Source organism: Uloborus diversus, chromosome 2 (assembly GCF_026930045.1).
Source record: "Uloborus diversus isolate 005 chromosome 2, Udiv.v.3.1, whole genome shotgun sequence".
In the NCBI taxonomy this organism is placed as follows: Eukaryota; Metazoa; Arthropoda; class Arachnida; order Araneae; family Uloboridae; genus Uloborus; species Uloborus diversus.
Genome location: NC_072732.1, coordinates 217,311,452 through 217,328,918, shown reverse-complemented (window position 1 = coordinate 217,328,918; position 17,467 = coordinate 217,311,452). Strand labels below are relative to the sequence as shown.

Below are 17,467 nucleotides of genomic sequence, written 5' to 3'. Positions count from 1 at the left end.
CCATAGTTTCATATAATGTATCCCGAAATTGCTGTGAAAATACTCTAATCGCATTCATTAATTTGTTGGGACTCTAGCACAACCTAAATATAAACAAGGAACACGAAATCTTAAAACAGAAAGCCCAAAAAGCAAAGTCCGTGCGCAAGCGCAGTTGAAATGGGAAATTTGTGATAACCGGGATTTAACGTCGAGTTAAAATTTCTGCAAATTAAAAACCGAAGAGAAGGAAAATCAGAAGCTGAATTTTACAAAGAAGTTTTATATGAAATCTTTTTTTAAAAAAGACAATGTTATTTGAATTTGGTTGTATTAAAATGAAAATTAATGGTTGCATTATAATGAATGAAATTAAAAAAATTCAAAAACTCAGTGACTGTTTGAACTACTTTAAACACTGAGTCACAGCGTTTATGTTCTTTACACTCTTTTCCTATCGAACAAAACGACCATTAGCAATAATTTCCCTAATTCCAATTTTCACACCCCAACTCTTTTTTGATGATTATTCAACTAACATAAACTGCATGTTTACAATCCCCCCCCCCTTTCGAGGAAGTTGGAGTTGCCCACACAGTCAAATTTCCTTACAATATGCCCTGCGCTGTAGAACATACAGTGTCCAATTAGAGAGTTTGCTAAAATAAACTCTGAATTGTACCAAATTATCAAATATGTTCAAACACACATAGAAGAGACAATAAGTATCATTATTAATTTAAAAAAAAAATGCAATTTTGCAACGTTTGTCTCCAAATTTGCCAAATACTAAAGATAAAATTTTCCACATGAGGAAATTTTTGAAAGGTCACAGTAACCTTTATTAGGGCGCCCTCACTTTCGCTAAGAAGGATTGACCCTCTGATAGCTGAAATGACAGGCCTGCTCACCCCCCCCCCTTTCATTTTGGGTTGGACATGCACTTGACACTGTCTATTTTCTTTTCATAGCTTTTGCACTTAAATCATCATCATAGTTGGCTCGACAGCCCAGGGTGGGCCAAGGCCTTCCTTTGGAGAATCTTCCAAGACGTCCTACTTTTTGCCTGGGTTTTCCAATTTTTAACTTTGAGAATATCGAAGTCAGATTCAACAGAATCCAACCATCTCATTTTTGGTCGTCCCTTTCCTCGAATTGTCACAGGTTTTGCAGCAAAAACTTTTTTTACTGGGTTTTCTTCGTTCATTCGAGAGACATGGGCCGCCCAGTTCATTCTCCTAATTTTTATGCTTTTTATTATGTCAGGTTCTCTAAACAATCTGTAAATTTCAAAATTGAATCGTCGTCTCCAGACACCGTTCTCATTGATGCCTCCAAAAATGCTTCTTAAAACCTTTCTCTCAAAAATTAATATCTTGTGCTCTCCGGCTTTAGTCAAAGGCCATGTTTCAGAAGCATAACTTAGAACTGGCCTAATAAGAGTCTTATAAACCAAGATCTTTGTTTTTCTTGAAATCAAAGACGATCTGAAGATGGGGCGTAGTCCAAAAAAGGCCTTGTTTGCCAACGTTATTTGTTTGCACTTAAAACAGCATTCATTTTGACTTCACGAATTTAAATTATGGTTTTTGCAAGCCTGAATTGAGGCAGTGAGAAGCAAAGGGATATAAGTACCAAGCTAGTACAAATGGTACTGTCTGACCATTGATTGTATGGAAAGGCTAATATCCGGTTTATAGGCGGAAATGGATGCATCTATTAGTTTGCAGGGGTGGTAGTTTGTTCATTTCAGATGTGCGCATTTACCTCTAAATTATTTAGACGTATCTTTTACAAATGACAATTCGTTCACGGCAATTATTTTTTAAACCTAAACTATATTTAAGCTTATATTCTTACTTAAAAAAATATTGATATATTTTTTACAAAATTTTGAGCTTACCATTTTGATTTTACGTTTCCTAACGAAAATGAAAGCATTTTATTTTATTTTTGTTTCCATAGAAACTGTTTGTTTCCACTCTTTTTCAACTTAAAGAATAAAATTAATTAGACACTAGGTGACATTATAAAACGTGCATCAAAATCTCATCAATGTTTTTTCCTTCTCCCTGCTGGATTTGTTCAGATGGAATCGTCTTAGCTTGGTCAATTGCCAAATTACATACAATCCGTAAACAGTAGGTGATTCTCTCCTCTGTCTAGGGGCAAAAGATATGCAGCATGAATCAGAAAAACTTTTCAATAAAAACCTATCTATCTATGACCGCATCTTTAAATGCATTTTACTCAAAATTGAAAACGCCCACTTCATCCCTTTGCTTTGCGCTGCCTCAGAGTGATAAGTCCCAACTCCTTGGGTTCCGTGTTTCTACAAATTAAACGGAATAGAAATGGAGAAGAAATTTGCTCCCGTCATACTGCGACTGATGATATTCTAGATTAGGCAATATGAGACATATCCATAAAAAAAGAAATGCCAATTAGGATGCAGTCATAAAGATACAGTTATTATGGACAATTTGCATGCATTTACTTATCATAAAGATTATTTTTACAGCATATACTTTTATGTTTTATTTATTTCTTATCATCTTAAATGACGGTAATTATCTAGAAATTTCATATTTAAATGAAGTTTTGCTATTTAAATTCATCTAAAAAAAAATTTTCCTGAAAAATTGTGATTTTACATACACACATACAAAAAAAGTTTTTAGATGTAAAATCTGCTTGAAAGGCTTTGAAAACAGAAATGAATGAACGCAAACCGAAGACAATTTGTTACCATGACAATGAAAATTAGTCTCTCTAAATAAGTATTGAAAACAAAGAGCTATACTTATTCTCGTCACCATGGTAATCTGAAAAACCAAAGAAACATCAACTGCGGTCAAGTACGATAATAAGCAATTCGGGATTGCTCAAGAAATTAATAAATAAATAAAAAAAATACATGATGGAGAAAAAATTATAGATATTCAAAAAAAAAAAAAAAAAAGTTTCAGAGCATATAAAAACAAAATATTTTAAACTATCCTTAATGTTTGCATAGAATAAAACCAGAGCATTAAATATCATAGGCATAAAATTGACAATGTCAAAACTAGTAAGGTATTTAAAAACTGCATACTAAAGAGTTTTAGATGCATTATTTTTTTTCTAAAAAACAAGGGGAGAAATCGAGAGGGACAGAGATGCCCCCCTCCTCCCAAGTATATTTCCCAATCAAAAGTAAAAAGTCTCTTTGCTTTCATCAAGGAAGTAAAAAAGCTCAGAGGTTTTGGGAAGATAGAAAAACTAGCATCCATATCCTCAATGGCATCTCTCAATAAGGCATATAGCCCCCCCTAGATTCAGGCATGCCCATCTAGGGGGGCTGGGGACACAGACTGCACCATTGAAATTTTTAGGGGGTTGTTCTGTTAGGTATTTTTTTCATTGGGGGGGGGGCTCTTGCTTTGGGGGAGAGGGGATTCTGCGATATTGAGGGGGGGGGATGATCCTTTGCACTTAGGGGGGTGGGCACCGCTGAATGATTCATTCATTTTCGAAATGCTATACATCCAGAAAAATTGCACTTGCAAGGAGTGTTGAGGTACATATGAACATAACTGCAAACTCCTGCAGATTTAGAATTGTGGTGGTAATATAACTGCATTATTTAAAAAATGGCGACAAAACAAGAAAAGCGTTTTCTTTTTTTGTATGTGCGCTATGTCCTGATAGTTTCCAGCACTGTACTGGTAAAGTCATCACTGCCGTATGGATGCTATCCTTGAGTTCTAGGTTTTTGGCAGTGGGGCATATAAACCAGGTCATCAATGTGCCCCCAAAGTACAAGAAGAACAGATGAACATCATGCATTCTGTAACACAAGAAAAACTGCTCTCTTGTCTTGTTTTGTTGACATTTTAAAAATACTGCACTCGTATTACCATCTGGTTTACACAAGTCCAAATCTTGATGAGTTTGATGCTATTTTCCTCTATTCCTCATCCTTGTACATAACATACTTTTTGGAGACATAGCGTTTCAAAAACCGGGAGTGCCCACCTCCTCAAAGAGCAAGGGCGCACCCCCCCCCTAAATATCAGGAAACCTCCCAAAGAGCAAAAGCCCCCTCCAAAAATTTGAGAAAAATACCCTTCAAAACACCCCCACTAAAAATTTCAACAGCACAGTCTGTGCCATGACCCCCCCCCCCCTAGGTGGGCACCTCTGTGAAAGCCAATGAATCATTTGTAGTAACCCCCTGGTTACTGTAGTAAACCTGATTTAGTCATGAAAAGTCGTCTAAATCCCTTCAACAAAAAAAAAAAAAAAAAAAAAAAAAAAAAAAAAAAAAAAAAAATTCTGTGTCGGTGATAGCATATTAGCTCAACCAAAAGAAAAGGCACAACAAACAAATTATATGTTTATTTATCTAATTTGCCGTAGTTATGTACAAGAAACTACTTTCATATCACAGGCTTTGGCATCTGACGGATTTTTGCATCCAGTTATAGATTTCGGTGAAAACGAATTACAATTCTATGAATCAAAACAAGTAAAGTAAAAAGTACCACAATTTTCAATAAGTAATTGAAAATAAAAAAAAATACTCACAATTTCATGAGTCAGGAAAAGAATAGTTTTCGACCCCACACGATGTATTTATGTATTTTCGAGAGAAAAGCTCATTTGTGAAACAAATAAAAAAATGAATGAGAGAGGACAAAATGCTGACGCAACAATTACAAGAAATATTTCATATACTTGTTGGGGAGATTTATTTTTCAAGGCAAAAAAGTTTTTGAGCTTCTGAACGTAAACAGAAATTACAGTTAAAGTTTCATTGTGACTGTTAGCGTCTTATCTCAAAACCTTATTTTCAGTGAAAAAGAGAGACTAATACTTCAGAAGAACATTCTATGCAATATTTCTTGCAAATAATGCATCACAACATTGTTCTTTATCACTTAGTTTTTGTACAAAAGGTAAACATTTACTTAATTCACAGGACATAAATTTTTCTGGAATCCATTAATGATTTTCAATTTCAAATTCATCAGGTAATCTGTAGGAAAAGAAAATGGCGCACACAAAGAAAAGCTGCTTCAGTCCAATTTGTTCTTTCAACATGGAGAAACTATTTGCCTTTTCCGTTCATCTCCTAGAAAAGTGGTGGTAAATCTATATATTATATTGCACGAAATGCCACATTCTGCTAAAGAGAAAATAAAAAGGCACTTGAAGCTGACATTTTCACCTAATATCTAAATTAGGCTATGAAATTCCGTTTTCTCTCAATATCAGTCACCGATATGGAACAGAATACAGTTCTCTGGAGAACACGAACAAATGTCTCTACCTTTGCGCCATAGTCGGAATGCATTTTGTCAGTCATGAAGGACTCGGTTTCAATAGTTTAAAAGGAACATATTCGCTTTACGATGAGAAAAGCAAAGCTTTTCAACTTTATGATACCTTAAAGTATATTGCGACCGTGAAGAGTTGGCACCAGCCAATCACATGTGACGTAGACAGAAACGAATCCATCACCTTAACATCCGTAAAGTAAGAAAGGATGTTCGCCATATTCGAGTTTAGTGACATTTTAGCAAGAAGAATATATTTTTTAACCAGTACAAGTTTCATAAAAGAGGAATTAATTATTTAATTATTGGCTGCAAAATTAATTGTATTACATTATGATTTATTTCCAAATTAGATTGCAGTAAATTTCTGGAGAGGCTATATTTCACTTTTACTTTGTTGTTGAAAGTCAGTTGATGTTTATTATTATTATAAAGAATGGCGTAAACCATTTTGATGATTGATGCTCAAAAAAAGTACTTTTAGTATGTTTCCATTATGTGTTCCTTATTATTTAACGCAGGAGGAGCAGCAACTGCTTTCAGTCAGCTAAAAGTTAAAAAAAAGAGAGGTTCAAGTTCTTTATAGCAGCCCTATTTTGTCCATTCTGTTCTTCTACCTGACCCACCTTCAGGAAAATGGACTCTTCGGAAACATGCCGACTACCGACGGTCGCACTATAACCTTAAGGTACGAAAGCTAGGTGAAAATTAAATTTTACCCAACCATAAATTCATCACAGCAATCATTTCCCACTTTGCTTGGATAATACTTTCGACGGCATCCGCGACCTCCAGTTCACCTCGGAAGCAGCGTCTCCTCGTCGGAGGTCGTTTGAAGGTTCTTCATGTGGAGGCCGGCGTCCGTCGGAAAGTCCTCCATTTCCCCGGTCGGCCGACTGCCGTCGTCGGCCGGGAGGACATAGAAGACGGACTCCTTGGGGGAGGACGCCACCTCTTTGGGGTTCTCCTTCCGGACCAGCAGGTGGTTGTTGAGGTTGGGGTGGCTGGAGTGGTGAGAGGTGAGCCTGTTCCGCCCCTTGTTCTTGGATTGTTCCAGGAGCCTGACGTCGTCCAGGGACCCTCCCAGGGGGGCCCCCAGGCGCTCCAGGGCAGGCTGCTTGGGAGGCATCATGGCCTCCACCTCCCGTTTCAGGACTTCTATCTCGGAATCGCTGACCTCCACCCCAGTGGGACCGTTCCTGGGGCTCTTCGAAGGCTGGATCTCGGGCAAAGGATCGCTGCAAGGAAAGGAAGACAGCAATATTCAAAAAATAGTGCAGCCAGAATTTACTCCCGGGGTTAAAGTAGAACCACCAGTGGATGAAGATCTTTTTTTTTTAAAGAAAAAATAAAGGTTTATAAGCTTATTCTTAGATTGTCAGCAGTGATTTCCTTCTATACATTTTCAAAAAGAAAATGCTGTTTTTTGTCCACTGGTTGTTCATTCAATGGGTCAGGGCACTATTTTTTAAATTTGAACCTCTCAAAAATCCTAAAGCAGATCCGTCAAAGATTTCTTAATGTTTTAAAAAAGCAATTACAAATATCAATTAAAACGTGCCATTTGCCTACTGCTATAGTTTTTACCGATGGTTTTATGAAATTGCACTTAATTGTTCATTCACTGGTTGATCAATCTATTTTTTATAATTAAGACACATAACTGTTACTTCTATTCATACATTCAAAGTTGAAAGCCAAAATTCAAAATTCTTGCATTAAAGTGCAAACATTTAAACATACCAAATGACACGCCCATAAGAACCAATTGAGCAATATGTAAGTATCAAGTATGAAATCACAAGAAACTGTTGCAAAAAAAAAAAAAAAAAATCTCCACAGTTAAATTTACTAAAGAGAAAGCATTACCTATTGATGGAAAACCTGAGCTTGAAGAGGCTGTGTAGGTTTGGAAGCATGGCACTCAAGTCACGGGTTGTGAGCCCAGAGTATATACGAAGCTGAAATGACACAATGGAAGAACAGTGCGCTGAATAAAATTGAAGGCATTTCAAGCAAGAAGACAGAAACAAACACAGAGGCATAAAGAGTGTGCACCAAGGCACATTCAATGGAAAATTTTGGGGTTTTGAAGAGTCTTTCCTATAGTGTGGGGGCAGAGACAAATAGAAGAATAAATTATACATTTAGTTTGGATTAACATTCGTTTATAAATGCACAGAAAGCATAGTATTCATCTTTTTCAACATTTCTTCTCTTCAGTGTTTCCCATACATTCCATCCCCCTCTTTTTCATCACTTGAAGTTGTGTTTGTGAAAGTTAGTATGGTGGTTAGTATGGTAATATCACAGTAAATTAGCTCAGTATTGAAAGCATTATTTATTCTTTTTTTAATTTTCATCTCTTTTTCCGCATAACTCAATTTTTTTTAAAAATGGAAAATGTCCTCTTTTGTGGTAAATAATTTTTTTTTTGTCAATAAATTTCTATTGGTCCCAGCCTAGTACAGTGAGGCTGTTGATCAACAAAACATAAATAGACAAAATAAAATGTTAAACACATTAAATCTAATATTTCCGATACAAATATAATGGAAATCAAAGATAACACCAAACAAAGTTTTGGCGTGCATTGTGTTAGTTGAAATCCTTAAGATTTGATCTTTGACTCTTGAAAAAATTTTGAAACACTACCCAAATTTATTTGGGAGAGATGTTTCTAATGAGAAAAAGATTGAATCTGAATTTCACTAATCTCCCATCACAAAGGTGATGCTCACCTGAGCAATATTCTTGTTCAGGAGGAAAACGCCATACTCGAAGCAGCGTCTGTCTTTACCTTTGGAGAACAAGGGAAACCTGAAGCAGAATATGAAAAGAATCAAACTCATTCTACAGGCATGCAGGCGTAAGAAGTAGTACAAAATGAAAAGGGAATTAAGAAACAAAAACTTCAGAAAAAATGCATTTAAAAAAATCAAACACATAAGTTAAAAAAGGAAATAAAGAACACAAAAGCAAAATATTTTAAAAATAAATAAAGTAAAAAAAAAAAAAGTTTCCAATGTAATAGTAGCCAGGGGTATATCAATAAGCAAATTAGCCGATTACAGAGAAAATCGGCTGATCAACGATCAACTACAATGATGATGATTCTTAATAATTTTTTTCAAACAGCTTTTGGTGTCTATGTTTTCTTTAGTTAAATTTCCCTTTCATTACCAGTTATTAGTTTGTTTCTGTGAGTGATGATATTTTCTGCCTTTTTCTCACTCTTTCTCTCTCTCCTCCTATAAAATAATAATGCTCCAAAATTTTCTTCAAATTCAGTGTTTTAAAATTAAATGATTTTTTAAAAACATTTTGTGTGTTTAACATTTGTTATTATTTATTGTTATCTTCTGTTGCAAAAAGTTACATTTAGTTACTGCTAATAAACTCATGCTTCTCATTGCTCTTGGAACACTTAAGTAATTTTAAATATTTAAAAGAAAGAAAAGAAAAAAAATTAAAAAAAAAAATCTACTGATTATTCAGAAAAAATTGCTCTATCCTCACATAAATAATAGCCGATGATCGAGTAACCTGCATGTTTCAACAATGAAACTCGCATCACAGCAAGATAATTTGACAATGTGTTATGGTAATGTTTAACATGCAAGGAAAGGCTTTATTGTGACAAGGCTGAATTTGATACAGTAAAAATTTTTACTGGTAAGACTGTCATTTCAGGGGAATGAAGAAACGAAAACAATTAACACTATCTACTGGAGTTTAGGGTTAATCCACTGATGTTAGGGTTTACATTTCAACTATCACCAAACAGGCAATGGCTTCATTCAAATATAAAAGAGTCAAAGCAATTTTCACCCGTCATACCTGGACGAGCGACTTTTCAGTTTTAGGAGAATGAAGAAATGAAAAATGGGTCAACAATGAACGCTAACTGCTGAAGTTTAGGGTTATTCTACCGGAGTTAGAATCAAAATTTCAACCATCAAAATATCATCAAACAGACAATAGTTTGGTTCAAATGTCGAAGCAATTTTCACCCGTCATACCTTGACGGGCGATTTTCTAGTTATAATAGGCAAAGTAGCCAATTATGACAACTTACCGATAACAATAATTTAATCGGTGCATCTCAAATACTTATATAAAAACATTCCATGAAATAAAATGTGGAAGGCAAAGGAATACTGACTCCCTGGTCTTGTCCGGTAGAGAACAGGATATGTGGTCGAAGATGGTGGAACGCGATCCATAGAAGTGGATGGCATACCGCAACGGAATGTTTAGGAAGTGGGCTATCATTAGGACTATATGGCACACGTAGCCCAGGGCTATGGCGATCATCGTTTCGTCGTGACCTGAAATGATTGAAAATAATCAAACACAAGATTTTTGTCCCACACATTTATCAACAAAAGCGAACTGTGGTTTTCAAAACAAACAAAATAATAACAACCAAGCACTCGGGCATTAAATGAAACTAAATTTGGTCATATGTCTTTACTGTTTTATTCAAGAACTAGTGGTACCCGCACAGCTTTGCCTGTAATAGAAAAGTTAAAAGGTCTTTTGGTTTGCTTGTATATTTACAAATAATGTATGGTGAATTTTCTCGCCAATTGGCTTGTACCCATGTTACGGTTCCACGTTATGATAATTTCGTATCGCGCCAATTGGCTTGTGCCCATGTTGCGGTTCCACGTTATAATAATTTCGTAATTAACTCGTCCATCTTATGATATTTTTTTTCTTAAAATTGGAATAGAAAAAGAACTACATTGAAATTTCGAAAAATCGCTTCGAGGTGCACACACCCATGTTACAAGCTAACTTTGTGCCAAATTTCATGAAAATCGGCCAAACGGTCTAGGCGCTTTGCGCGTCACAGAGATCCAGACATCCTACAGAAATCCTCTAGACAGAGAGACTTTCAGCTTTATTATGAGTAAAGATAAAGTAGGCAGGAATATAAAAATGAAAATTCTTTTTGAAATGTACACAGATATGAAAGAACTTGAAACAGTAAACCATTCCTGGCTGCTTAGAAATATCTTAAACAACAAAAGTTGAAATCTGCCAAGGTAACATATCCACTTTTTAGAAAAACTCATTTTATGACATCTTTTAAATCTTTCAGGTGACCTTAAACAACTCACTTACTCTCAAGAAGTCCAAACAGGTCAAATCCTAGTTTATTTAAGGGTAAAGTTTGACTTTTTGATCAAAAGGTAACAAATCCGTCCTCTATACCTTTTATTTTGAACAAAAAGCGACATATCCTGAATGAATTTGTAGCCCGAAACATTTTAAATTCAAAATAAGACGAGTCCAAAATCCTCAAATAAATCCACTAGTTTTAGGTTTAAGTACTTCAATAAGAGAATATGAGAAGGGGAAATATTAGGGTTTTGGTGAAATTGGAATTCTCAACATTCAGATTTTTGTTCAAAAGCGCACATATCCAAAATTGAGATGACAATATTCCCTTGTTTTTTTTATACAAACATTTCTTACTCTGGGATGTAATGTGCACTGCTTTCGTGCTTAATTCTGTCCCCAGTAAATATGATGAAACTATTTTGCTTCTACCCTAAATTGTTTTTTTCACCACCTGAACATTTTTGGAAAATGGATATGTAAATTCTACACTATTATCAGAGAAATATCCAAATCCAGCTATTTTTAGAAATATAAAAAGATAGTGTTGCATTGGTTTTAAATATACAGGTCTAACCATAATCAGAATAGATAAACCGCACAGTGAGGAGAAAACACCACTCTCAGCAGTCATTTTTCATGCATAAATAGAAGAAAAACTCTAACGGTGAATTTTCCTCACCTCCAAAACGCTCTGAATCTGGTAGATATACAGAATGGACGCTGAAGCCATTCCCATCTGGAAACTGGAAAAAATAAAGTAAAAATTTCAAGTTGATCATGTAAGTATTAAAAATCTTTGCTTTAAAATTTAACATAAACCTACTGTACTGTTTTGGACAGGTAAAGAGCAGTAACTGCAAACTTCATTTGACTTTTTTATTTGCACTTTGAGCATCTATTGTACATTAGCTCTAATGTACAAGCTTGTTCATTTAGTTTTTGCTGGGGGGGGGGGACGTCAAATTCGAGGATTTTCCTATTATTAGTATTGAATCCAAAATGGGTTTCTTCAAATATCGTGAAAACTTCTTTATGCAGATACTGCTGTTTATCTGCTCACTCCAGTATAAGCAACAAACTTAAAATCAAAACTCTTATAAAAAAAATGGGATATTTTTTTGCAAGGGTTTTTCAGTAAATGAAAGACAAAGAGCTCACCTCCACAATGGGATATATGCAAGAGAGTTCCGATATCAGCTGCTTTCTCCGCAAATTCAACTGCGCTTCCACTTTGAGCAGGCTTTCCCGAAGCTCACAATAACTCTTGGAAATTTCGCCGCACCTTTTAGCGATACCCTCCACCAACTTCTGCTCCATTATCCTTCCTGAAAGATGGTACAACATTATTTCATGGTTACATCTGTGAACACATCTAAAATGCTTCAATATAATTTGAACTTCAAGAATATCATTAACTATTGTCAGGGCCGGATTTAAGGGGGGGCAGGCGGGGCTACTGTCCCGGGCCTCCACAACAAAGGGGCCCCCACAATAAAATTTTTACAAAATATCCTAACTTTCACGGGTCGAAAATATTGGATATATACATATATATCAAAATATTCGGATATATATCAAAGTATCGGATATTTTTGAAAATACAATCTTTTTGAACCCTGATTAGGGGCGCCTCCACTCCTTCGTTGCCCCGGGGCCTCCACACTTCCAAATCCAGCCCTGACTATTGTTTGATGTCAAATATTATCCATAGCTTTGAGCATATTTTCCTTTCATTTTTTCAGCTTTTAGGTACAGGATGATGGGGTTACAACTGACATTTCACAGGTTTCTTCAGAGAGCAAATGAACTTGAGGAAGCCGGGTTTTACAGTCAGATTTCTCCTTTGAGCCTACTTTAAGCTCTGAAGATGCCCGAGACATGTTATGTGAAATGTTAACATTAAATGATTTAGGATGGGCTACTGCCTATAGGCCTGGAAAATTATTGTCTTTGATGTTGACGGTGAAAGTCCCTACGTTCTCAATAAATTATTTCATTATAAGTATATTTCAATCCAAATAACCAGCGCAAGTATAGCTACATGCAACATATCAGACAGCCTGGTTATCACATCCAGACTGCAGTTTCCTTCTTATTAGAACTCATCAGTCTGGATTAGTGAATAACCGAGCTGGAGGCGGATGGCATCTCATTGAAGCTGAGAATACCAACAAACTGGTAGAGCTATATATACTTAACTAATTGTTTAAAGCATTTAAAAAACAAAACAGGGTTAATGGTAATTAATAAATGCTGCACTAAACATTAGTAGTTCTCAATATTTAAAATGTTAATAACATGAACTTCATCATTAAAAAAAAAAAAAAAAAAATCAGCTTTTGTAAATTGCTTTACTATAGTCCTTCTTTTTCCGAGGTAACTTTTCTTGAATGGAATAAACTACATGTGTTACTCCGTAGTTAAAATGTTACCAGATAGGTGGCACTAAAAGCAGAGCAAATATTCCACTTTTTAGTTGGAATTGGAATGGAAAATTAAATAATAGAACCAAATAAGGTCAATTAGTTCAAAACCAGCTCAATCCAAATATAATTTAAAAAGGGAAAACTCGAATGAAGTCGTACACGGAATGGTTTTCAAACGAAAAAGCAAAATCTTGTGAAAAAATGAAGTGGACACTGCACAAAACATGAAATGTTCTTTTGCCTCTCTTTGTAAAATTAAAAAAAAAAAAAAAACATTGAGCTCATTTTCATACTAACTGCTTCATCTATAGCTTCAACAGGGTAGAATTTGACCCTTGCACTCACTTCTCTCCCTCAGGTGCTCCTTGCGGTCTGCAATCTCCAGCTCCATGCATGCCACTCGGTGCCTGTGTGCCAGTAGCTCCCCCCTGAGGACGGAAATTCGAATCCCGTGCAGCTCCCTCCTTGCCAGCACCTCCTGTACCCTCCTCTCATCCGACAGGTGGGCCTCGATGCCATCCCTGCGCCGTTGGACTGCCGCCAAGGTCTGCTTGATGGCACGCTCCACAGTTTTGATCCTTAGGGAACACGAAGAAAGTCCGTTATTGAAGCATTTTTTCTCCGAAAGTTTAATTTATAATAATTTATTATTTATCTATACCAACCAAAAAAGAAATATAAGGATATAGGGTAACACCTCCACCGTGATTGGCACTTCCAACAAAAATGTCCAAAAATAAGATTCGTATTCAATCTTTTAAAAGTAAAAAGCTATATACCAACTGAATGTACATTTACTTAAAAGATTATAACTTCAATTCAGGTTACTAAATGGTAGCAGTGCATAGGAAAGAGAAACAATTGTGGCTTGTGTCAAATCAGCCATTTTAGTAACAAAAGCCACCATTAGCTTCCCTTAGCCACCAAAAGCTTCCCTTAAACCAGAGAACCATTAGTTCTCTGGTTTAAGGGAAGCATGCGCATCAATCCATTAAAATCTGACTTAAAATATATTTTAAACTTTCGCTGTCAAAAGTTTTGTTTAGTTGAAAGGTGTTACTTTAAGTAGGTAGAAGCATATTTTTGTTCCTTTTTGGATTTTTGAAATAATGATGGATGCCATTTAGTGGTGTTTCAGTTTTGCTAGTCTCCAGTAATTGGCACATGTGCCTATAAACACTAATGTGTTGTGCAATATGTCACTAGTTTGATTTCTGATACTTCTACAGCAACTATATTATATGGGTTCTACTACTGATTTGAGTTCTACAGAATATACTGTTAAATTTTTAAGAGAAACAATAGAAAACAAATACGTTTGGCCATCAGTCAGATATTGCGACTGTAGAGAATATGTTCATTTTTTATGGTCCCTTAGAATCATCAGGTCAATGTTCCCTTTTCTGTGGAACAGCTATAATTCGTAAAATCGGAACTGCAGGGGTGAATCTCCCCCATCAAGGCAAGGGTGCACCCCCCTTCAATAATGCGGAGCCCCCCACAGCAAGATACCCCATCAAATGAGTAAAATACCCCTAAAAACAACCCCCCTAGAAATTTCAATGGCACAACCTGCGCCACGACCCCCCCCCCCCCCCCCCCGACCCAGTTGGGCACCTTTGGAAATTGCATACCAACTAATGAAACAGCAATAATCTCCATATTTTTTTACGTGCAACACTCCAAATTTATTTTTATTTCTCTAAAATACTTTTTCAACTCGTCAAGATATGTAATTTAACATTCATTTATGTAAAATTACCTACTTTGAATTAACATTAATTATGTTTCTTATGATAAAATTTGTATGTAACCTAAAAGTGAAAAATGAAGTGATTTTTCAGTTCTATTCAGTTCTATTAACATGTATCAATCACTGGATCACAAGGTGTCATATATGGGTATCAGGTGCCAATTACTGTTGATTTTGGTAACTTTTTATGTATATATTTTTATAAAAATATCAATTCAAATATTTTTGATTTCAGTGAACTAAATAGATGCACAGATGTGCATTCTTTAATACAAAAATATTTGCAAGTGAATATTTTTTTTCTAAGTAATGAAAACAGAGGTAAGTTTAAAGACAAACTCTTAAAGTGCCAATTACTGGGGTTGTTACCCTAAATTAAATATTTATTAATTTAAAATTAGCATTAAATGAGGTCTGGGATCACAGGCAACATCTGATTGGTCTAGAACCAGAAGTTCATTTGCATGAGCCGATTTCAATGAACCAAAAACGGGCTGTCCATAAATATCACTTTTTTTCAACATTTTTGACCCCTCTCCCCCTCAGTCAAAAAGTGTCACACGTCACTTTATGTCACTTTTCATCCCCTTTCTCCGCTTGTTACAATTTTGCAATCGCACAGAATCATCCCCCTCAAAGCTTGACATTATTTGTGGATGGCCCCTAAAACTTCAGGTCGGCTGCAGACATAACTGTGATTTCAACTGTTATTGGCAGCCATGTTTTTTGATAAACCATGTGTTCCAGTATAGTCTGTTCTGTAAGGATGTTGCAAGAAAAAACTAGTGTTTTAGTTGAATAAAACTTTGTTTTGATCCAAAGTTCTTATTTCAAAGAACACCAGATATGTGATTTTATTTTTCTTAAAACAGCTATTTGCTTCCATTGTACCATAATACTTGACTTTAAATACATAAAAAATTCAAAACATAGAAAAAATTGTTGGAAAAAAGGTTGTATTTCTCATGCCTCCCATCTTCCATGTAATCCATTTCAGACATTAATTTGAAAGTAGCAATATTATTTTGCGACTTCGGTCAGCTGCCAAAGTTTGCTTGATGGCACTCCACAGTCTTGATCGTTCGATTGGCCACAAGAAAAGTCAGCTATCAATACTCAAATGCAGGATTGGCAAAAATAATAGAAGGAATACAACAAAAGTATCTCTCTGGAGAGCACAGAATCACAAAATTTCAGACAATAGAGTTTTCCAGCATGGGAAAGTTCAAATGCATTTAAAAATATTCAATGCAATTAATTTACAAGAACTTAAAAACCAAAATTGTACTGTCATTATTTTAGAACAAAAAAAGCAACAACTAACAAAAATCACAAGAACGAAAATTGTCCTGCAACAATACCAAAAAAAAAAAAAAAGAAAAAAGAAAGTATTTCTAACATCTCATTAAAAAAATTAAAACATTTTTATTCTTAAATTCATTTATTACATTTCATTTTTATGCTTTTCAAAAATATTTATTTGCAACTTTTTGTCTTTGATTTAGAAAGAATCCTATTTTCAGATATTAAGAGCCGTTGTTTTGAAATTCAGACAAAAAACGGAAATTTTGGCAGTGACCATTTTTGATTTTCCTAATTTTTTTATATGTCAAAGTAGGTCATGAGAAGTGAACATTCTGAAATTTTTAGCCTTCAAAAAATTTTTTTTCGCTCGTTAAAAATTCCCAAAGTTTGAGGTTTTGCAGCGCTTTTTTAGAAAAATTATAAAAGTCGCATTTTAGTGCGCTATAGCTCTTTACAGAAACACCACCTCACGGTTATGTTTATATTTATTGGTTTGTACTGTATCTAGTGATGATGATTTCATAGTTATTTTGGTTGGGGGTTGTTGCTTTCTTCAGATAAGGGGTCGCAAAGTATGGATTTTATCCGTTTTCGCGCAAGTTTAACCTACGTTATTTCCCCCAAAAAGCCACCCCCCGAAAAAAATGTAACATATACTGAAAGTTTATACTATGAAGAGAGTAAATGGCGCAAAATTTGTTTGAGGTTTAATTTTTTTTAGGAGAAAAATACGCTGATATTTTTCACATTTTCAAAAATTGTGCTTTTTTGATCGCAATTAACTCAAAACAGCATCACTAGGAAAAAAAAACTTTTTATATATTTTGGTACCTGGCTATGTGTAAAACATCAAGAAAAAGAAAGCAGCATGGGATCTCTTCTTGTTTTCCAGAAAATAATTTTTTTTGTAGCTCATTTTATGCGTTTTCTCGTAAGTAAAACGTGTGTCCAGCATGCAGATTAGATCTGCTAAAACTTAAAGGGATGTAGTAAGAATGTATATATGTGTGTATAGAGAGAGAGAAAGAGACTAGCAAAACTTTATTTTTCTGATTTTTACAAATTGAGGGTATTTTAATTGCAGGTAAATCAAAAAACGATAAATCGATATCATTTATATATATATATATATATATATATATATATATATATATATATATATATATATATATATATATAAAATTAAGCAAACAGAATTACAAATATTAAACAAATTATAAATAACAAATGATGATAAAAAGGAAAAATGCAAACAGCTATTAAGTAGGAATAGAAAAAGAGTGAATCCAGAGCTCATCAGCCGTGGAGGATTCATTAATTATGGTCAAAAGACCAAAATTTTAACTATAAACTAGAAGAGAATGCTTAAGCTCCAGTACATGTAATATAGAGTAACAATGGGCAAACGCACCACTTGTTAAGCTAAAAACAATAAACTAGAGCTCAAACCTAAAACTAAAAGCAGGGGGTTTCGCCTCGACTAATTAGGAAAACAAGTTCCGATAATTAGCCTTCCACGGGACAGTACCTGCCAATAACAAAATTGTCTT

The 17,467-nt window shown here is 34.9% G+C and overlaps 1 protein-coding gene across 1 annotated transcript in view; it reads right to left on the bottom strand.

Moving 5' to 3' along the window:
* Positions 1-4,348: 4,348 nt before the first annotated feature.
* LOC129217684 (UV radiation resistance-associated gene protein-like) overlaps positions 4,349-17,467 on the bottom strand; it is a 51,648-nt gene continuing 38,529 nt past the window's right edge. The window contains exons 7-13 of the mRNA XM_054852018.1: positions 13,205-13,437; positions 11,592-11,758; positions 11,113-11,176; positions 9,466-9,631; positions 8,042-8,120; positions 7,170-7,261; positions 4,349-6,538 (exon numbers count right to left, since the gene is read on the bottom strand). Coding sequence (XP_054707993.1) covers positions 6,097-6,538; positions 7,170-7,261; positions 8,042-8,120; positions 9,466-9,631; positions 11,113-11,176; positions 11,592-11,758; positions 13,205-13,437 — 1,243 coding nt within the window. The 3' untranslated portion in view covers positions 4,349-6,096. The remainder of the gene's footprint in view (positions 6,539-7,169; positions 7,262-8,041; positions 8,121-9,465; positions 9,632-11,112; positions 11,177-11,591; positions 11,759-13,204; positions 13,438-17,467) is intronic.